The 12,158-nt window shown below is 54.6% G+C and overlaps 1 protein-coding gene across 2 annotated transcripts; it reads right to left on the bottom strand.

Annotated features, from left to right (window-relative positions):
- Nucleotides 1-787: 787 nt before the first annotated feature.
- KDF1 (keratinocyte differentiation factor 1) lies at nucleotides 788-10,675 on the bottom strand. Of its 2 annotated transcripts, XR_012778555.1 has the most exons (6): nucleotides 10,568-10,675; nucleotides 8,057-8,230; nucleotides 4,854-5,967; nucleotides 3,825-3,899; nucleotides 2,444-3,148; nucleotides 788-2,237 (listed from the first exon to the last, which is right to left on the bottom strand). XR_012778555.1 is itself a non-coding variant. In XM_075522456.1 (5 exons), exons 3-5 carry the CDS (start codon nucleotides 5,947-5,949, stop codon nucleotides 3,066-3,068), a joined length of 1,254 nt encoding a protein of 417 aa, XP_075378571.1. In that variant the 5' UTR covers nucleotides 5,950-5,967; nucleotides 8,057-8,230; nucleotides 10,568-10,675; the 3' UTR covers nucleotides 788-3,065. The 2 variants fall into 2 exon arrangements, 1 of the variants encoding a protein (XP_075378571.1); XM_075522456.1 differs by having other exon boundaries at nucleotides 788-3,148.
- Nucleotides 10,676-12,158: the final 1,483 nt, after the last annotated feature.

Raw genomic sequence — 12,158 nt, forward strand, 5'->3', positions numbered from 1 at the left:
ACCGTGCGCAGTAGGACTCGATTTTGGGCTCAGTCTTCTGCCTGTCTGCACGGACTAGACAAGAACCACGAGTCCTTAGCAGACCAAACTTAAGGAAAAAAAAAAGGAGGGGTTAGTGCAGATCCTTCACACCATCCACCCTCTTACCTCATAGGGGTGCCGGGAGAGTTGGTCCACGACCACCTCCCTGCCGTCCTCTGCCCAGGGAGGGCGAGGGAAGGCCAGCGGCAGGGAATGGAGCTCTGCAGGTTATCGGCTGAGTTTTTGTAGCGAAATTAGAAAGTGCGAAACTGGTCCTTCAAGTCACAGAGCCTGAGCCAGCCTCCTTCCCCGAGTGGATCCTGCCCCGCCATCAGGGACAGCAGCCGCTCCGGAGTGATTCTTGCATTTTCTAGCAATAACTGTCTACACCACGGGGAAGGAGCTGGAAATCCTCCCCCCAGGCTCAGTTTTTCCAGAGCTCAGTTCCAGCATCACCCCTCAGGGAAGATCCAGGTTTCCCTGCATGCAAACAGGCTCTTCCCCAGAGGCTCCTTTATTTGCACCCAGCTTCCCCGTGTCCCATGCACCAGCCCGGCGTTCAGCCCTCTGCACAATTCCCCGGGACACGGGCAAGCGCTGCCAAACGGATGAAAATATCTTTGTCCATGTGCTGCTGGGACAGCAGGGATCAGCAACCCCCTGCGCACCCCCCCCCGCCTGGCCCAGGCTCCCTCCGCTGAGGGATGCTTTCCCCGAACTGATGCAAGCAGGAACGTAAAAGACACAGCGCAGGTAAAGAGCACATCTTTTGCTTTATAAAAAAAGACCGAATCAGACGTTTAAGGCCAAGGAGTGCAAAAGAATCCCGTAAGACACCACAGGTGCACCAGCTTCAGGGACCACTGAGTTGCAGTCTTCCTCTTAGTAAGTTTTTGGGGTTTTTTTGGGTTTTGGGTTTTTTTTCGCAAGCTTAATCCATACACATTCGCTCTTCGTACACAGACTAAACGTTAAAAATGTGCTGTTGCATCTGTAATAGTGATCGGCAGCTCTTTGCAAGTCCATCCTCACCCCTCGCCTCCAAAGCTCCAGCGCACAGACCACGGAGCTACGTGTCAGTGTGACCCGTGCTGACGCCTCAGTGCACAGGTTTAAGTAAACTTGTCCAAATACGTATGTACAAATCCATTCAGAAGCAGGAAGCCAAATGGGTCCATCAGTAGATGCGGCATTCGGAAGGAGGAGACCAAACACAGCCCCTCTGGGAGTCCCGGGCTGGCCTTGCTTCAAGTCTCTTTCTTGCATAAACAGGGTTTTTCACAAACTGACAGCTTTAAAAACAAAGCAGGGAGGGGAAGCCAAATCCAAGTCTCAGTCTCTCCCCTTTCTTTTCAAAATCTCTCTCCGTCGGTGTCTCAAGGTGTGGTCTCAGTAATGTCCGTGATTTATGAAAGCATGCTCTGAAATGCGAGCAGTTTACAAAAACAGGCTCTGACATGGACGTGAACTGTACATTTCAAAGGGCTTTGGCTGGTTAAATAAGCCTGACTGCTCATGTGAGGAATGAAATCCTTTCCCCCCTACCCAACCTTTTGAAGAGTAATCACAGGCTATGAAATAAAGGCACATTTCAGTACAATTAAGGCACAAAAACATGGTCCACACCAAAGCACGGGGCCTATTTTGGTTTCCCTCTCCCCAAAAAACAGCGGGCGTGTTTATTCTATGGCTGGTAAATTCAACTAAGCGTTTTCTATTCACGTCCAAGGGCACCCAAATGTATAAACAAGTCCCATGGCTTCACGTGTTTACTTTATGATAAACAACCAAGTGGCAACATCAGTAAGATACAGCTTCCTCCTGCGGCAATGCTGCAGCCCTCAAGGTCGCCTGGCGCCGTGCCCTCGGGGTAGCGATACCACATCTCCTGCCTCTGACTGGCTGTTAGAGAGGAGCAAAGGGAAGGAGAAGGCACTCAGTGCCCACAGGGGAAAGGCAGGACCAAGCAGCTCCTCACAGACCCTCTGGAGACGCTCTCAGGGGAGGCTTTCCCTTTGAAGCAAGGTACTTTTAAGGGAGTTTCTAGCAGAAGAGTCAAACAGCCCAATTCTTCATTACAAAAACTTAAAAATGAACCGACTATTTCACTCACCTGCCATAACCCGCGTTCAAGGCTTGCCCGTGAACCTGTCAGCGTGACACCAAGCGTGACGGGGAAACGCAGAGGGCTTGGCAGATGAGTGAGGAAGAGCTGACTGGTATGCAAGTCACAGGTCAACGCATGCAACTGGTAACACCTCACGCCCGCAGCTCACATCAGCCTGGCAGCGGCTGCAAAGCTGATCCCCACAGCCTGCTCAGGAGATGAGAGTGGGGCAGCAGTCCAGGCATCCCACCCCTCTGCAACGGCACTATCTCAGGAGACACGCCAAGAGGCCAAAGATTAAACGAACCACATTACCTGAACCTTCTCCTTACAAGGCAGCAGGAGATGACGCCACTAAGGGGCAGCAGGAAGAAGGCAGATCTGGCTACTGCAAACACCATGGATAGAGGAGTTACCTTTTTGGGACCAACCCAGCCACTTTAAAGAGATTTGGGTCCCTAGAGAGCAGGTGCTCGGCCTTCACCTCAGCATCGGCACAAACACAGAGACGCCATCCAGTTATTCCCTACCCAAGTTAACTTATGCAATGCCAGAAAGCAAGAACTGTACAACAGATCCTCAAAGCAGGGAAAGGGCTGGGCCACTGAGGTTGTTGAAGCTAAACGTGAAGTATGGAAATCATAAGAGGCACAAGTTATCGGATACTTCCTTGTTCATCTTCTCCTCCCTGGGCACACATTCCACCTCCCAAGTTCATTAGCTCCACAGTTCACTTCCTTAATGTTCTATATTGTCCAAAAAAAAAAAAAAAACCATCCAGTGAAATTCAGACAGCAGGAGAAATTTGGCTTCAACAAAGGATCAGGGTAGACTGGGGGAAAAAAAAAAAGTGGCATAGCACACTCCATATTGAAAGAGGAGAAATCCGACTGCAGGAAAGCCTTGGAATGCCTGCCTGCTGCTTGGGTCCTTTTCCTTAACAATACACCTGAAGCAGAGGCGCCCCAGATGAGTCAGTCTCTGTGTCTTGGAAAGAGGAATCTCTGCTTGTTGGAGAGCCTTGGAGAGGAAAGAGAAGAGATGGTGACATTAGACAACGTGAAGTAGAGCAGCCGAGTGCCTGGCAGTTAGGCAAGCAACTGCCACAAAAGACTTTGTGTATCATGAGGGAGGAGAAAGCCACACAAAGCCCACAGGCAGGGAACAACCCTGCCTGTATTGTAGCCATCTTCTAGGACAGATCTGTTATTATACAGGAGAAAACTTGTCTTTTAGCCCTGGGCTGCTCTTTGGAGTGGAGCATGCATGCCACGAGGATCAGAGCTCAGGGGACAGCCCGTCACTCTCCCCTGCTTCCCTTTTGCACAGTTCCTTTTGTTCCCGGTATAACCCAGCTGTGACCTGAGCTGGTTACACCCCAAATACAGCCCCAAACTTTGTCAGGATACCCGGAAACTGAAAGCTCGCGGGCCAAGTACCGTGCATGGCCAGAGAGCACTCCATAGTGGGGTTTCGTTCTTTTTCAGAAGGACGCACCAACCCAGGCAGTCTTCTGAGCCCCCTTCGCTCCCGAAGCTCAAAAGAACTACACCCCTTACGGCACCCTAAGAGGCAGGTGTCAGCTCAGCCTTTGCAGATGGTGAAAACTGAAGGCATATGTGATATGAGAGGTTCAGGGCATTCCCCTCGCTCCTGTGATGCCTCTGCAGCTAAGACCCCCGGCCAGGTACGTTACCTGCGCTGCTATGCCGCCTCATATTCCTGGCTATCACATCTGCTGGTGTTTCTTCCGATATTTGCACGGCCAAATCTGGAATGAAAACCAAGAGGGCCTGAGACAGGAAAGGATGGGCAGCTATGACTCAAGAGTGAAGATCCCTGTCAGGGAACGCACAGGGCTCTCCTTCAGAAGGCACCACCCTCAGGTAATAGGAGAGGTAGAGCCTGATTCTTCAGATTGCTTCCACCATTGTCTTGATAATCTGAGCTTTATAGACCTTAAATACCAGGAAGCAACAGCAGCCTTACTGCTAAGCTGGGAAGCACAACAGCCACGCGGTTTCCTCCGTTACTTCTGGATGTCTCCTTGCCCCAGATACTCAGCTTTTCAAGGTCTTTCTACAAAAAAAGCTCTCTTAGAACCTGTTCTGGAGGTCTCAGTCACTTCAGGCTGCTCCAGACAAGGACGGCATCCCTGGAAGAGCCATGAGGTCCTTACACTGTGGCGGCAGCCCTGCCCTTCCCTCTCCTTTGCAGGGATATTTACTGGCTGCTCCTCACCCCACTGCGTAGAGGAAGTCTCAGCTCCAAGGAGGCACTCTGTCACAGTAGTCTAAGGGTGGCATTAGCAAAGAGCGCTGGTAGGACACGAGGGAGAGAGCCAGCGTAGTAACTGGACATCCTCTGGCACAAGCCAGCTCGTCTGGTCATACCAGTTAAGTTTGACTCATGGTCTTTCTGCCTAGCTTAGAGGTGTGGAGGAAAGCCAGAATCATTGCAGTAGCAGCAGAATAAGCCCTTACATTGCTCAGCGCAAACTTCACTGACAGTGAAAGATCCTATCAAGAAAGCCACAACACAGTGACGGGTGAGAAGCAGAGGTCTCCAGTAATACGTAAGGCCCTCCATTCACCCATCCCAGGAAAATAAGCCCAGCCTGAAGACGGACAGCAGCTTTCAACCCTGCTCTGCTGCCACATCTCCATGGCTTCGATAAAATAACCCTCTCGTGTTGAAGCGGTGATACCAAGGAACCCGCACGTACCGTCTTGGCTGATGACCATGGACTCTAGCATCGTTTCATTACCGCTGTCTGGTGCGTTGCCTCTGCTGGACTTCTCCTCGTGGCTCTGGCTGGCTGGGATAGAAATATGGGGCCGGACCCTGCTTTTCCGGGTGCTGATGCGTATGATGCCTCGGACCAGCCTGCATTCAGCATCCTGCTCGTCCAGGTTGTAGTCCTGAGTTATGCTATTGATGAGGTCCGAGATCTTGTTGGTCTTCTCCAGGAAGACAGTGTCTGACGTGCACTTGGCCAGCTCATCGATCTGGTGGACGCTGAAGAGCTCCGTCAGTTTCTTGAAGATCAGGACGTCGATCTCCCTGCTGGACATGGAGCCGTTCAGCTCGCTGATGTCCAGGTCGGACTCGTGGAAGGAATAATACTCCTCCGAACTCCGGTGGCTGCTGGGGAGCGGTGGCTTTTCTATGCTGTTCCTGAAGGGCTTCTCTGGCAGCAGATCTTTGCAGCATGAATCCGATTCCAGGTGGTGGCTGGGGCTCCTGTTTTGGTAGACAGGAATGCCCTTCAGTTTCACATCTGGGTAACTGAAACTGCTACCCATGCTGGACTTTTTGATCTGGTTCCCGTTCTTCTCGGTGGGAGAGACGTTGGCGGGGCTGTTTGGCAGTCGCCCATTATAATCTCCGTTCTTTCCATCGTCGGTGGAGGTCTCGGTGGGCCCCGGATAGGGGATACAGACACTGCAGTCCTGAAAGCAGCTCCCGCAGGTCACTATACAACAGAAAACAGCCTTGTATGTGTTCCAGGCCTGAGACAGAGAGGAACAGCAGAAGCTCTGGTTTGGGGGAGCCTCTGCTGTACCAGAAATAAAAGTAATTGTTTCTGCCTCTCTCCCGTTAGAGTCTTTGAGGTCAGCTTTGCGACCTTTCCTATCCCGCATCTGCTGGGCTCGGGTGCGGCTCTGTTTGATTTCAGGTGTAGAGCCGCTGAACACCTCCAAACTGACATCCGTCTCCTTGGATGGTCTGGTCCGCAGGGGCACAGCCTCCTGGCAGGACTGGTTCAGCTGGCGGTGGCTGTTCAGGTCGTGGGGGAGTCCTGTTTTCCGGCCCAGCATGGCTCACCGCTCAGGCACCTGGAGAACAAGAAAGTCTCAAGTCAAGCATTTGTCACCAGTCTCACCCTTAGCGAGCTGTTGATCAACAGAGAAGGAAGCGACGTTCCAATTCAGTGATTTCTGAGCTCAAATTCAATACTTCAATTATTTACAGAAATATTTTGCATTAGGACTCACGCTGTTCTCACTTGTCACTAGGGAATTCAGCCTGCGTTTCAGGGTTCTCTGACTACTCTAGCTTTGCTGCTTCCTTTCGGTGATGCTTGAATGAGAAGAGATATGTTTTAAAAGGACTATTTTTAAGACATCAAAATCCCTGTAACCTTCAGAAGAGGTTTCCTCAACGCAGGCTCCAGAGCCATTGCTCCAGAGCAATAAATGAGCAGCACAGCCATAGGTGGAGCCAGCTGACAGGCTCCAAAGGGAAAGTATCTTCTTTTAAACAACTTCCTCTTTGTCTTGCATTCCTCAGGATTAAGCTGGGCCCTGACAGCACTTATCCCTTTCAAAACACACCATGCCCAGGAGGAGATGACAAGAGATCGATCATTATGCAGGCTGCCAATTCAGACTCCAGATTATTCGATGCTATTAAAATTTAGAGGATTTAGCAACGACGGCGTGACTAACACTGATGGTTTTTGCTAGTCATGCTAAGGCTGTGTTATGTTAAAGATTTTCCGAGGAAAAACGATGTCTTCGTCTGGATTAAAGAAAAGATCTTGTCAACAAGTCGGCCTCAAATCATGCCTCACGGGAGCAAAACCTTTACAAAGCCCTACTACAGAAATCCTACAGCGGACTATCTGCTCAACTGTTTTTCTCGTTGCCGCTGTACTAACACAACTGCCCCAGCTCTGCACACAGGAGTAAACTGTTTTTGCAGGGTACTATGTCACACTTTAGCTCCACAGATCCAACACGCAGAGTTGGGCACATTAAATCTCCCTATTATGAAGAAAGCTTGGCACCGGGCGATGGCGAGGAAAGTCAGGTCAAGGCTGCCACTCTCCCCTTCTATTGCTGCCGCTTTTATCCCAGACTACGGTGGGCCCCTAAATTGTCCACGGTTTCTAAGCTTCTTGGCTAACGCTGCTTTCACCCCCAAGAGATCCTTTTAAATACTAATTAGGCTAATTAATAAGCAGTGAGAGGCCAGCCATAGCTTAAGCGTTTTTGGACTGTCCCTGCTGCTCTACTATATACTTTCTATAGGGCACCTCAAGCATGAATAAATAAATCTGTTCTACTTTGTTAGAGCGTTGCCTTTTTTTCCCTTTTTTTTAAAACAAATAGTAATGTTTCCCCCACAAAGAAACAGGCGCAGACTGAAAACCAGGCAGTTACAGCAGACCACTGCTTTCCAGGAATATTTTGGCTCCATTAGCTTATAAAAATTCGTAAGTAGTGCAGGTCCCAGGAGCTCCCTTTGCACATTCCTGGACAATATGTTAAATATAAAAGCCCCAGACGCTCCAGTTTCAGTGCTGAGCAGGCAGAGCTTCCTTGACTCGGCATCAGTGGTGAGTTTTGATTGCTTTCATTTCAGAACAACAGGGGTTTTTTTCCTCAGCTTCGTCATTTTGGTAATGCGGTTCAAAATTTAAAAACAAACTGAAAACATTTGAGCTGATGTAAGCACAGAACTGCTTACTGGGATGTTTCTCTTAATACTGAGGCTTCATCGAGAGATCTAACATATGCATTGCACAGTAACAATCATTTATATAACAATATATAACATTCTGAAGTTTCGGAGCATTTTTGACATAGGGAAGAGCATTATCTCAGCTCTACCGAAAAAGACTTGCAGGCTCAGAGATGAAACCACTTGCCTGACATTGCACAAACCCCCAGCTGCATCAGGCGTCAGAGACACCTCCGGCCCCGAACACTGAGCTCGGCCCCTTCCCATCACAGCTCACGTCTCTGCGACCACCGGATCACACGTCTGAAGAGTTCCCCGGGAGCACACACAAGACACAGCTCCTCGATCCAGCGGCTTCTCTGGCACAAGCAACGGACTAGACCGAAACCCGCAGCCAGCTGCTTAACACAGCCATAAACAAAAGGTCAGACTAAAATCCACAGCCGAGCTGATACTCACAAGATCGTTGGGAGCTTTCTCTGTTCTTGTGCAGGCACCGTGTGTGAATAGAGAAGATCCTTCTAAAGAACTTCAGCATCTGCTTCAGAAGAGCGAGGAGGGATTCACAAACAGTTTGCGCGTCTAAGAGTTAGCCGGGGTCTAAGATCTTCATTGTTCAGAGGACAGGACTTCCTTTGAAAGTTTTAAAAAAGCTCAATTAAGTTGTGAATCTACTTAATAAAGTCACGTCGGGTTTGCCAATAACCATATCGCCACTGTTGTTAGAAGCTAGGGAAGTCAAAGCATTAACTTAAAAAGGGGCCAGAGGACCTAAATTCAGGATACAAGATTTACACGGAGATACAACTTCGCTTAAATATATGGAAGCATCAATAACTGTTAAGTTTTCTAAGCAACCTTGCCAGGAGCTGAAAGCTGCCCCGTAAAGCTCCCGGACTCCTGACTGCTCTGCTGGCCCCGGGCAGTGATAGAGACCCCGGCCCAGCGTAACACGGATCCGGCCTCTTCTTGGTGCTCCTGTATCCTCTCCTGTGTCCTCTCCTGTATCCTCTCTCTCCCCCACTTGGGATATAAACAACCCGGCCAAGGAACTGCCTCTCCCCAAACGCTTCCCTGTCCCCCTGGCCCAAAACATCCCCGTTCCGGCTGACAACCAGGACCCCACCAGGGTGCAGGTAAACAAAATTTGCCCTTTCCTTCTCATGAACAAAGCGCTGCAGGGGGCTTGGAGACCCGCCTGGGCACCAAGCAGAGGCCCCTCTGCCTACCCTGGGCCCACGGACGCCCTCGAGACGGCGGATTTTCGGGAGAAGGGAAGCTGGCAGCAGGGAACAGCCGGTTTCCAGAGGAGCCACTGAGCCGTCCCGGCAAGGCCTGCCCTTTCCCGCACGGGCTCCCCGCCGCGCTCCCCCCTTAGCTTTTCAGCCCTCGAAAGCCAGGCCGACCCCAGCAGCGACCAGGGAGGCCCGAACCCCCCCGGGAGAGCTCCTACCGGCACCAGCCCCTCCGGGCGAGGGCAGGGACGGTCCCAGAGCGGCGGGAGGGGGCCGAGCGGGGGGAACAACGGCGGCACGGGGAGAGCTGGCGGCGGGGGCCTCTCCCCAGCCCTGGCCGGGGGCCGGGCACACGCCTGTCTCGGGGGAGGCCCGGGGCGCACGGAGAGGGAGAAGCCGGTCTTGGCGGGGAAACGGCACCCGGGGCACCCCGGTCGCGGGGGGGACCGTGGGGATCCCCGGTGTAGGGGGGGCAGCGCCCGCTCGCCCGCCCCTCCCGCCGTCCCTCCCTCCCTGTCGCGGCCTGCTGCTGCCCCCGGGCCCGGGACGGGCGGCCCCGCCGGGGGAAGGGCCGAGCGGCGGCGGCGGGCGCTGCCGGCGGGCCGGGACTGAGGCCGGGGCTGGGGCCGGGCCGGGTCGGGGCCGGGCTCCCCTCACGGCGGCGTCGCGGCCCCCCCGCCCCGGCGTTACCTGCGAGCCAGGGAACGGCGTCCGGCCCCGCCTCACCTGGGCCAGGTGAGCCACGTGACCCGGCCCGACGGGCCGCCGCGAGGGACAGCAGAGCGCGGCGGGCGAAGCCGCTCCCGCCCGCGCTGCCCGCGCCCCGGGGTCCCCGTCCCCAAGGGACCCCTGTCCCCACGGCCCCCTGTCCCCGAGGGCTCTGTCTCAAAGCGTCCCTCAAAGCCCGAGGATCCTCATCCCCAAGGGCCTGTGTCCCAAGCCATCCCCGTCGCCGAGGGTCCTCGTCCCCAGGGACCCCTGGCACTGAGGATCGCCTTCCCCGAGGATGCTTGTCCCCAAGGTCCCCACCCTTAAGGTCTCCATCCCCAAGGGTCTCACTCCCCGAGGATCCCTGTCCCGAAGGATCCCTATCCCAATGGATCCTCATCCCCAAGGATCCTGTCCCAAACGATCCCTGCCCTCAAGGATCCCCATTCCTAAGGATCCCCATCGCTGAGGATCCCTGCCCCAAACTCTCTCCACCTCCAGGGATCTCTGTCCATAAGGATCCACATCCCAGAGGATCCCTGTCACTGAGGTTCCCTGCCCCAAACGATCTCCACCTCCAGGGATTTCTGTCCCCAAGGTTCCCCATCCCTGTGGATTCAGGTCACTGAGGATCCCTGCCCCAGCGGATCCCTGTCCCCAAGGGTCCCTATCCCGAGGATCTCCCCGATCTGCCCTGCACCATTCCTCGTCATTTTAAGTGCCCTGCAGACAACCTCCCCCCATGCTGCCTGCGTGGGCAGCACCTCCCAGCCGAGGGCCGTAAAGTGGCAGGCGTGGGGTGGCCACGTGTGTCCCCTGGGGTCCCACGGGACCCGCGCCTCGGGGACAGCATCTCACCTGTGCCTCCCCAGGTGCTGCCTGCGGTTTTGGGTGCCTCACTCTGGAGTCGGGAGCCCGTCCACCCCAGGATGAACCTCCACCCAGGCCGTGCCCAAAGCCTTTGGCCACCCCTCCTGCCACCCAGCCCCGCTCTCCCGCCCGGCCGCAGCCACGGGGGGACCCGCACCCTTCGTGGGGGGTGATTTCACCCTCTCTGCTTGGCATCCTGCGAAGCAACAGCGTCGTCCATCCCTTCCGCTGGGAGAGGTTGTTCTTCCCCCTGGGGACAGCGGTGGCATGGGGGGACATGTGCTGCAGGGACGTCCAGTGCTCCCCGGGCACCGCGACTGCCGGGCTCAGCCCGTCCTGTTTGCTGCCGCTCGGTGACTCAGTGGTTCTCTCCAAAAAGCTGGTGATTCACTCTCGGGGCGGTCGGCTCCATCCCTGAAGGTTTAGGGGAAGGGAAGGAAACCGGGGGGGAAAGTGGGCAGCAGGGCAGGCAGGGAAGGAGCCCGGCAGAACCGCAGCCGTGCACCGGGCTGCAGCCGGAGCAGCAGCCACTCGGCTCAGATGCACCAGCCGGTTTCCGAGAGGAATGAGGAGAGAGAGAAATCAAGTTAAAGGATGGTGCCAGTGCCAAGAAGCTCATTCCTTCTCTAAAGGGCACAAAGACCGTGTTTATTTATTCAAGCCTCTGGCACAGGAACACCGTACTTAATTCCAGCCGGTGTCATTTCTCTGGCCAGGCTTTCGTTTGTGTGTAACTCAAAAGCACTGCTTGGAAATGCGTCGTCTCCTTCTCTGCCAGGTGCCTTGAGCACAGATCCCGGCCACGAAACCTCTCGTGGCACTGCCCCATCCAGCCTGGCGCTGCCAGGATGAGCCGAGCAGCACGGTGCGGCCCCCCGAGCCCAGCACCGCGCCGCTTAACGCCCTTCGGCTCCTGCATTTTCCCCGTGCCCCATCACCTCCCAGCTGAGCTGCCACCGTGTGCCAGGGCTCCGGTCCCAAACTGCTGCTGCCAGTGGTGTTGGTTCCAGGACGGCGGGGCAGGGAGCTGGGTCGACCCAGGAGATCTGGGGCTTAAACCTGAAATCCTGATGCAGGATTCCTTCTCTTAAACTGGGCCAGGATGAGGGAGCAGCGCCTGGGTCCCCCCCCCCCGCCCCGGTAACTGGGACACCTGGGGAAAAACCTGCAGAGAGACTGGGAGAAATGGCACTAACGTTAATTATTTACTGCCTATAATAAGGCTTCACTTTTCTGGAGCACATCCCAACGCGGGGCTTTAAAGAGGCTGGAGATAAGAGGCCAGTGCACAGCCCTCTGCTACATCCTCCTGCAGGGCTGCCCTACCCCGGGCAGAGCACGGCCGACGTGGGGCTGGGTGCCCGAATCCCTGGGGGAACAGCGGGGACGGGCACGGGATGCAGCGTGGTGCCCCATCCCGGCGGTCGGTGACTCCGTGTGCGGCCGCGGGGTGCATAGGGTCGCTGCCGGGGAAGGGAGAACAATGCTCTCAACCGGGCTTTTGCATCAAAGAGGTTTATTCTGAGCGCTGCTAATTTCAGACTCCTCTGCTAAATCATTAATAGCTCGTCAGCCCAGGCAGAGATCCCGCAGCAGCACGAGAGGGTTTCTGGGACTCAGGCAGTGACTTACCCTGAGGGGCAGGGGCATTTCTGGGATTTTTCTATTATTTGTCTTTACCAGCCTCTCTCTGCTCATCTACCGGGATGTGCTATGGCCGGCTGGGACAGCCTGGGGACACAGCCGCT

This window comes from Mycteria americana, chromosome 21, assembly GCF_035582795.1.
Source record: "Mycteria americana isolate JAX WOST 10 ecotype Jacksonville Zoo and Gardens chromosome 21, USCA_MyAme_1.0, whole genome shotgun sequence".
Taxonomy (NCBI): domain Eukaryota; kingdom Metazoa; phylum Chordata; class Aves; order Ciconiiformes; family Ciconiidae; genus Mycteria; species Mycteria americana.